The following is a 9827-nucleotide window of genomic DNA, read 5'->3' on the forward strand; positions in this document are numbered from 1 at the left end:
TTATGAGAAAAACATTACTTTGAAACAAACTTACATAAGAGCATACACAACTACATTACTTTCATCACACTATCAAAACACCTCTTTTAGATACTTCAGGCACAAAAGTACAACACAAAGACTCCCCACTTTTGTCTTCACACCACCGCTCTAATCGACCTCTTCAATCTTTGGACCTTGACCACCACCAGAGCCACCAGAGCCACCGTCTCCTGGCATACCATCATTCGCACCTCCAGCACTAGCACCTCCCTGATACATCTTCGAGATAATCGGGCTGCAAATCCCCTCCAGCTCTTTCAACTTATATTCAAACTCATCAACCTCCGCCAGCTGGTTCCCTTCAATCCACTCGATCGTCTCATCAATCGCCTTCTCTATCTTCTGCTTATCTTCCTGATCCAGCTTCTGCGCCAGCTTCTCGTCCTTAACAGTGTTCCTCATGTTATAAGCATAATTCTCAAGCGAGTTCTTGGCCTCGACCCTCTTCTTCACCTGCTCATCCTCCGCCTTATACTTCTCAGCGTCTTGCACCATCTTCTCAATCTCCTCTTTGCTCAACCTCCCTTTATCGTTCGTGATCGTGATCTGGTTCTTCACGCCTGCGGTCTTATCCTCCGCCGACACGTTCAAGATCCCGTTCGCATCTATGTCAAAACACACATTGATCTGAGGAACCCCACGCGGCGCAGGAGGGATCCCCTTGAGCTCAAACGTTCCGAGAAGGTTGTTGTCTCTGGTCCTCGCACGCTCTCCTTCGTACACTTGGATCAGAACACCAGGCTGATTATCAGAATAGGTCGAGAACACTTGCTCCTTCTTACAAGGAACAGTAGTGTTCCTCGGGATCAGCACAGTCATCACCCCACCCGCCGTCTCTAGCCCAAGACTCAACGGCGCCACGTCAAGAAGTAACAGATCTTGCACCTTGTCACTCCCTTCACCGGTCAGAATAGCCGCCTGCACCGCGGCTCCGTAAGCAACAGCTTCATCAGGGTTAATACTCTTACAAAGCTCCTTCCCATTAAAAAAATCTTGCAAAAGCTGCTGAATCTTCGGAATCCTAGTCGATCCTCCGACAAGAACAACTTCATGAACACGGTTCTTGTCAATCTTTGCATCCCTTAGAACTTTCTCAACAGGATCCATACACTTCCTGAACAAATCCATGTTCATCTCCTCAAACCTCGCGCGCGATATCGTCGCGTAGAAGTCAACCCCCTCGTACAAGGAATCAATCTCTATAGTAGTCTGAGCCGTCGAGGAAAGCGTCCTCTTCGCTCTCTCGCAAGCCGTTCTCAGCCTCCTCAACGCCCTCGCGTTCCCGCTTATATCCTTCTTGTGCTTCCTTCTAAACTCCGCAACGAAGTGGTTAACTAACCTATTGTCAAAGTCTTCCCCTCCGAGGTGAGTATCTCCCGCCGTAGCCTTCACTTCGAAGACGCCTTCTTCGATCGTTAACAGCGAAACATCAAACGTCCCGCCCCCGAGATCGAAAATCAAAACGTTCCTCTCACCGGTTTGCGTCCCTTTTTTATCTAAACCGTACGCGATAGCCGCAGCGGTCGGTTCGTTAATTATCCTCAAAACGTTGAGACCCGAGATCGAACCCGCGTCCTTCGTCGCTTGTCTCTGAGAGTCGTTAAAATAAGCAGGGACCGTTACGACGGCGTTTTTAACCGCGTGACCTAAGAAGGACTCGGCGACTTCTCTCATCTTGATCAGCACCATAGAAGATATCTCCTCGGGAGAGAACTGCTTCTCCTCGTTCTTATACGAGACGACTATCATCGGCTTGTCTCCGGGTCCCGAGACGACTTTGAACGGCCAGTGAGTCATGTCGCTCTGGACGGAAGGATCGGAGAATCTCCTCCCGATGAGACGTTTCGCGTCGAAGACGGTGTTGTGAGGGTTCAGCGCGACTTGGTTCTTCGCTGAGTCTCCGATTAACCGCTCGGTGTCTGTGAAGGCGACGTAGGAAGGTGTAGTGCGGTTTCCTTGGTCGTTGGGGATGATCTCGACGCGGTCGTTCATCCACACTCCGACGCAGCTGTATGTTGTGCCGAGGTCGATTCCGACGGCTTTCTCGGATTTTGTCGTCATTGTTTGCTGTGAGATTTCGCTATTTGTTTGATTCGTTAGTCTGCTTGATGAGTGATCTGAATCGGTGGAGGTAGCTATATATATGGATACGATCGGAGAAGGAAGACATTTCGAGAGAGGACTCGACACGGAGATGTGGAAAGACGGAGAAGTCGCCACGCAAAACGCTCCAGAGACTTCTGGATTCGCCGGCGCATTTGAGATAAATATCAGGCAACCGCTTCAATTTAATTTGGGCCTACAAAGGCCCATTAATATTTTAAAAATGTAAGCCCATATGTAGATAAGAAAGGCCCAAGTGTTTTTTTTCTCTACGTCTTCTTCGCTCGTTCTAGGCATGGGCATTCGGGGTCCCAATCGGGTTTCGGTTTAATCCAATCGGGTTTCGGTTTTTTGGGTTTATCAAAATCAACCTCATTCGGATTATATGAATATTCGGTTCGGGACCGGTTCAGGTTCTATCGGGTTCGGGTCGGGGTTAGTAAATCTTCAAAGAACTGGTACAACCCGATGTACTTTCGGATTTGGGTCCCAATCGGTTCTTCGGTTTAAATGTACCTGATTTAAAATACTTGATTTGTACCTATTTTGTAACCAAAATATAAATAAAATCGGTTAAAAAAAAAGAAAGGAACATCAAATGTGATCATTCAAAATCAAATGAAAGGTAAACATAGTTATTGATCGAAAGAAAACCAAATAAATGAAAGCATAAAACGAAAACTAAGTTCTCATTGTTGTGAATGAAGAGGGGAACTTGTGTGTATTATTAGGTCGACCAACTGGTCTTTATATATATATGGTAATGACGGTCTAAGTACTGGATCGACATGAGATCGTACTTATCCTTAACTAGATAATGACTAGCAATACGTAAGATAAATACCAACTATAATGTAGATAAACACAAGAGTAGATAGGCGCCAGTATGATCCTGAGGATGGGCTTGGCCCGTCTTGCTACACGGGCTGATAAATGGGTCGATCACAAAATGGTTTATAACACTCCCCCTTGATCGACACATCCGATCAAGGTTCATTCATGCTTTGGATGTTGCCTCATTAAAACCTCTCTTGACAAACCCAAAACCCAATGTGGTTAAAGGGAAAACAAGACAGGAAAAAGAGTACAACACATGAACTCCCCCTGATGAATGCATCACCGAAGATCTTTCAGTCGACGCATTTCTATCTTCCATATGAGCTTCTTGAACGTTGAGGTTGGTAGTGACTTGGTGAAGAGGTCGGCTGAATTCTCACTCGAACGGACTTGCAATACTTGGACCTCTCCTGCCTTCTGAAGCTCGTGTGTAAAGAAGAACTTAGGAAGAATATGTTTCGTCCTATCTCCTTTAATGTATCCATCCTTAAGCTGTGCGATGCATGCTGTGTTATCCTCGTATAGGATGGTCGGTGGATCCTTTCCTTTGATCATACCACAAGTGGTACGAATATGCTGTGTCATGGATTTCATCCATACACTCTCACGGCTGGCTTCATGCATGGCTAATATTTCTGCGTGGTTAGAGGATGTGGCTGCCATGGTCTGCTTCATGGACCGCCAGGATATAGCTGTCCCACCGTGTGTAAAAACATAACCAGTCTGAGATCTAGCATAATGTGGATCAGAGAGATAACCTGCATCAGCAAAACCAACTAAATCTTCCTTAGATTTGTCAGTAAACATAAGACCCAAGTCTTTCGTTCCTTGTAGGTAACGAAGTATATGTTTAATCTCGTTCCAGTGCCTTTGGGTCGGACAGGAGCTGAACCTAGAAAGTAAGTTCACAGCAAAGTTGATGCCTGGTCGTGTGTGGCCAGCTAAATACATCAGAGCTCCTATGACACTGAGATAAGGCACTTCGGGACCAAGGACTTCCTCATTTTTCTTCTTCGGACCAAATGGGTCAGTTTCCGGACCAAGACTTCGCACGACCATGGAGCTAGTCAATGGGTTAGACTGGTCCATATTAAATATTTTGAGTACTTTTTCTGTATATGCCTTTTGATGCACAAGAATTCCATCTTTAATATACTCAAGTTGTAATCCCAAACAAAACTTTGTTTTTCCAAGATCTTTCATCTCGAATTCTTTCTTGAGATATTCAACAGTTTGGGAAATTTCTCCAGAGGTTCCTAGGATATTTAAATCATCTACATATACTGCAATGATTACAAAACCCTTATTGAACTTCTTTATGAATATGCATGGGCAGATCTGGTCGTTTTTGTATCCTTCCTTCAGGAGATATTCGGACAGTCTATTGTACCACATTCGACCTGATTGCTTTAATCCATAAAGAAACTTGTTCAATCTGATACAATGTTGTTCTCGAGAACTCTCTTTGTTTTTCAATTCAATACCATCTGGAATTTTCATGTATATCTCATTATCCAGTGGACCATATAAGTAGGCAGTTACAACATCCATTAACCGCATATCAAGACCTTCTCTTACAGCCAGAATTATTAGAAATCTTAATGTCGTAGCATCCACCACAGGGGAATAAGTTTCCTCATAATCTATTCCTGGTCTTTGTGAGAATCTTTGTGCAACAAGTCGTGCTTTATATCTCACAACTTCTCCTTTCTCATTTCTTTTTCTCACAAAAACCCATTTGTATCCCACTGGTTTTATGTTGTGAGGTGTCCGGATGATCTGTCCAAACACTCCTCTTTTTTTTTTTCAGTGATTCTAACTCCACATTAATGGCTTCTTTCCATTTCAACCAATCTGGTCGTTGCATAAATTCTAGTATAGATGTGGGTTCTAGATCCTTATTATCCATCAATTCGACTGCTACATTATAAGCAAATATATCATTCATGTCGACATGTTTTCTGTTCCATTTCCTTCCAGACATGATATAATTTATTGAGATCTCATTATTGTCAGGAACTTCATTACCTTGATTCTTAGCGTCCCAAGTATCTTTTGGTGGTACATGAGTTTTCTTTTCCATGTCTAGAGTTTCCACTTTGTCGGATTTCTTTGCACTCTTTCTTTTCCGAACTTCTTTATCTTTGGAACCTACTGGTCTACCACGTTTCAATTGTGGTTTAGACGTAGTAGCAGCCTGATTATGTCCATCACGGACATCAAGTCTTATTGGTGCATTTGCAGCTGGTATGTATGACTTGGTTACTCTATTTGGGTCAGCAAAGGAATCTGGCAATCTGTTAGCTAGCTCTTGAAGATGTATAATCTTCCGGACTTCTAGATCACAATCTCTAGTCCGAGGATCCTGCCATGTTAAGGATGTTTGATTCCATTTTATATCTTGTACCAGCTTACCATAATCTCCCCCTAATGCTGGATACTGGGATTCATCAAAATGACAATCCGCGAACCTGGCCTTAAACAAATCACCTGTTATTGGCTCTAGGTACTTAATAATAGAAGGGAAATCGTATCCAACATATACTCCCATCCTCCTCTGAGGTCCCATATTTGTTCTCTGTGGTGGTGCTATAGGCACTTGGACGGCACATCCAAAAACTCTTAGATGGGATATATCTGGCTCATGACCCGTTAGTAGTTGGGATGGCGAATATTTGTGCTCACTAGATGGCCTGATGCGAATTAGCTCAGCTGCATGTAATACTGCATGTCCCCAAGCTGATACTGGGAGTTTGGTATTCATTAAGAGTGGCCGGGCAATCAGCTGGATCCGTTTTATAAAGGATTCAGCCAGGCCATTCTGAGTATGGACATGTGCTACAGAATTCTCTACACTTACCCCCATGGACATACAATAGTCATTAAAAACTTGGGAAGTGAATTCACTTGCATTGTCTAGACGTATAGTCTTTAATGGAAAATCTGGAAAATGTGCTCTCAGTCTTATTATCTGAGCCAGCAATCTTGCAAGTGCTAGATTACGAGTTGATAGGAGACAAACATGTGACCATCTTGTAGATGCGTCAATCAGGACCATAAAATATCTAAATGTCCCACAGGGTGGGTGTATTGGTCCACAAATATCAACTTGTATTCTTTCTAGGGAATTTGTCACTTCCTTATTCACTTTGGTACGTGATGGCTTAGTAATTAGTTTCCCTTGTGAGCATGCTTCACATGTGATATTCTTAGGGATAACTCTTTTTGTTTTCAAACTGTGACCATTTGAATTTGATATGAGTTTTCGCATCATGTTCGAACCAGGGTGTCCCAGCCGATTGTGCCAAAGAGTGAACTCTTCTTTGAATTCTTTATTCAAGACGGCATTAGCCTCAACAAGACTGGTTTGGGCATAATAAAGACCAGTCCCACACGCAGGTATAGTCTCAAAGACTTTCTTATTGCCTTGGGTGATTTTATAAATCTGTAGGAATTCTTTACTTCCTTCACCCATTGTTTCGATGTGGAAACCATTCAGTCTTATGTCTTTAAAGCTCAATAGACTTCTGTTTGAGCTAGGTGAGTACAAAGCATCTTCAATCTCAAGATGTGTACCTTTTGGCAATAAGATATTGGCGTGGCCATAGCCTTCAATTAGGCTAGCCGTGCCAGCTATAGTGGTGATGTTAGCTACCTTATGTGTGAGATGTATGAAAAATCGTTTGTCTCTCAAAATGGTGTGGCTGGTGCCACTGTCCACCACGATTGTATCCATTCCACTTTTCATTCTTCAAAAACAATAATCATAAAGTTAATGAACAATAAAATTTTCAGAGATGGTATCTTTAATGATCTAATTCTTAGGCTTATGAGAAATGAAAAAAAAAAAATTTATTCATTCATAAGGATAAAGTTAAATCCAAAGCCAAACACTGATAAACAATCTTAAAGAACACCAAATCCAGGAGAAAACAATAAAAAACGATATGGAATTTTAATTCCTTATTTCAGTATGTCTGAAGTTTCAAACTCCATGTGATCAACTTTGTCTGACTCGTGCTGGTGATCCTGGACGTCTTCCAAGTCATCATCATCATCATCATCATATCCCGGGTCTCGAACCATGTTAGCTTCTGGGTTTCTTTTTAAGCTCTCCGTGTAAAGATCACAAAAATGCTTAGGAATTCGGCAATTCTTTGCCCAATGATTACCCATACCACATCTGTGGCATCGATCAGCTTTGATCTGTGGTTTAAAAGACACACTACGGCCTCGGCCACGACCACGGCTAAAGCCGGGTGTGGTACCGCGACCACGTCCTCGCCCGTGTGCTTTAAAAGAACCACAACCTCGTCCTTGACTTCTTCCACGGTTTGGACCGGGATGGTCATTGTGTTGGACAAGGTTACTCCCTTTCTTTGGCTCTATAGCCATCTTAGAGATGTCGGGTAATGGAGTTGTACCAGGAGGTCTCATCTCACTGTTTTTCAATAACAGTTCGTTGTTAGCTTCAGCCAACAAGAGACATTCTATCAACTCAGTATATGTGGCGAAATTCCTCTCTCTGTACTGCTGTTGCAATACCATGTTGGTTTGAGGAAACGTGGAGAGAGTTTTATTAAGCATCTCTTCCTCGGTTACTTTTTCACCACATAACCTTAACAAGGACACAATTCTGAACAGGACTGAGTTGTACTCGTCTACTGTTTTGTAGTCCAAGAACTTATGTGTTTCCAATCATATTGAGCCTTTGGAAGCAACACCGTTTTCTGGTGGTCATATCTTCGTTGTAAAGCGATCCAAAGGTCATATGGATTTTCCATGGTCATGTACTGAGTTTTCAAGTTCTCTTAGAGATAGTGGCGTATCATGTAGATAGCTCTATACTTGTCTTTGTCACTGGAATTGTTGTCTTCGGTGATTGTGTCACCAAGATCTTTTGACCGCAGCATGATCTTTGCATCAAGCGTCCATTCCAGGTAGTTGTCACCATTGCTTTTCAAAGCACTGAAATCAAGATTCGCAATCTTTGACATCTGAAAAATATTTGTAGTTTATCCCCATTAGTAAGAAAATAATCAGATCATTCACATACTCTTTCAGTCGGGTACAAGCAATGCAAGTAAATAACAATATATATATTTTTTAATGATCCAAACGATTTCATGTATATGCAGGAAGGTAAAGTTAAACCTATACATCTAGGATAAAGTTAAATCCATTGCATGAAATCTGATCAGTTTTATCAATTTTCGACATGAAAGTAAACTAATCAGTGTGAATGATCTATCCTAATCAGATGATTTCATGTGATATGCAGGAAGGTAAAGTTAAACCTATACAAAATCGAGATAAAGTTAAATCCATGCATGAAATCAGATTAGTATACATTTTCAAAAAAAATGCAATCATTTCTTACTTTTATTTGTTTTCGATATCTATCAGATTAAATATAATGATTTGATAATGCTAGTATATCAGTAATAATCCGAAATTTATTTATTTTCAGATAAATACTAGCAATTCCTATTCCTAGTAGGATTAGGAAAAAAAATAAATCGATATTTTTCTGATAAATGCTGAAAATCCTATTTTTTTTATTTAAGATAAAGATATAAGGTTTTTTAAAAAAATAGGAAAATCGAATTAAAATATATAATATATTGTTTTCAGTCGGATTTTTAAAAAAAATCGGATTTATCTTTAAAAAAATTCAGATTTATCTATAAGAAAAATCGGATTTATCTTAAAAATATTTAAAAAAATTCTTTCAAATTTGAGACAGGTTCTAGTTGATTTCAACATATCAGAGAAAGACTTTAAACATTCAAGAACAAGTTTTTAATGCAAGCAAACAATCAGATTAAGTTGATGCAGCAGTCGGATATGTAAAAAAAATGGTGTAATTGTCAACCTAAAAGGTTTTAGCAATTAACTCACATCAGAAAGATTAAAAAAAATCAAAAAAGCTTAAACAGGGTGAAACAAGACGAGATTTTAGCTTTGAAAATAGATTAGGGTTTTAAATTTTATTCTGCAAAGACATACGGCTAGATGTAGCTATATGTATGCGGCTGAGGGTTTAAATCCTTTTTGGTTTTGTTTTGAGTTTTCTGAAGATACCTGAACCTTTTGTGATTAGTTGAAGTGTCTGTGAGGAGAGAGAGCTGCTGCTGGTTGCTGACAGAGAGAAAAAGAGGCGACTGGAAGAGCTTTAGGAGTCGCCGAAAAATAGCAAGAGATCGTTTGGTTTCTGATTTATGGGTGGTGGATTTTTGGAAGGGTTTAGAGACAAGGTCGTGCTGATAACGTGTTGTGAATGAAGAGGGAAACTTGTGTGTAGGTCGACCAACTGGTCTTTATATACATATGGTAATGATGGTCTAAGTACTGGATCGACATGAGATCGTACTTATCCTTAACTAGATAATGACTAGCAATACGTAAGATAAACACCAACTATAATGTAGATAAACACAAGAGTAGATAGACGCCAATATGATCCTGCGGATGGACTTGGCCCGTCTTGCTACACGGGCTGATAAATGGGTCGATCACTAAATGGTTTATAACACTCATGAAATAAAAAAAAATTATTCAATGAAAACAAAACCAAAATCTAAAAACTTCAACCTTCAACCATCAATCTTCATATAGTAGGTAATTATTTTAGATGTTCAATATCTTTTGAATACATATTAGGAATCGAGATCATGTTTGGCACAAGTTATTTTTGGGAATTTTGAATGTTACGGGTTCTATTGGATATCCATTTAGGTTCGGGTTCGGTTCGGATAATACCCATAACCCGAAATACCATAAATCAAGATCCATTCGGTATTTATGCCGGGTTCGGATCGATTCGGATTCATTTTTATCGGATC

The 9827-nt window shown here is 40.7% G+C and overlaps 2 protein-coding genes across 2 annotated transcripts; both read right to left on the reverse strand.

The window, feature by feature from the left end:
- Positions 1-2668, reverse strand: LOC125591713 (heat shock 70 kDa protein 5). The gene has a single exon (XM_048766413.1). The coding sequence runs from the start codon at positions 2101-2103 to the stop codon at positions 151-153; it is 1953 nt and encodes a 650-aa protein (XP_048622370.1). The 5' UTR covers positions 2104-2668; the 3' UTR covers positions 1-150.
- A 4277-nt stretch (positions 2669-6945) lies between these two features.
- On the reverse strand, positions 6946-7979 carry LOC106403632. Its single transcript, XM_048766899.1, has 2 exons — positions 7831-7979; positions 6946-7600 (listed from the first exon to the last, which is right to left on the reverse strand). The coding sequence occupies exons 1-2, from the start codon at positions 7977-7979 to the stop codon at positions 6946-6948; spliced, it is 804 nt and encodes a 267-aa protein (XP_048622856.1).
- Positions 7980-9827: the final 1848 nt, after the last annotated feature.

This window comes from Brassica napus, chromosome C8 (genome assembly GCF_020379485.1).
Source record: "Brassica napus cultivar Da-Ae chromosome C8, Da-Ae, whole genome shotgun sequence".
Taxonomy (NCBI): domain Eukaryota; kingdom Viridiplantae; phylum Streptophyta; class Magnoliopsida; order Brassicales; family Brassicaceae; genus Brassica; species Brassica napus.

Excerpts from the sequence above, each read along its gene's own strand:
- LOC125591713 (XM_048766413.1), bottom strand. The coding sequence starts at position 2,103 with ATGACGACAAAATCCGAGAAAGCCGTCGGAATCGACCTCGGCACAACA.
- LOC106403632 (XM_048766899.1), bottom strand. The coding sequence starts at position 7,979 with ATGTCAAAGATTGCGAATCTTGATTTCAGTGCTTTGAAAAGCAATGGT. Across the intron at positions 7,601-7,830 it reads AATTCCAGTGACAAAGACAA|GTTATGTGGTGAAAAAGTAA; the intron begins GTATAGAGCTAT and ends GTCCTTGTTAAG.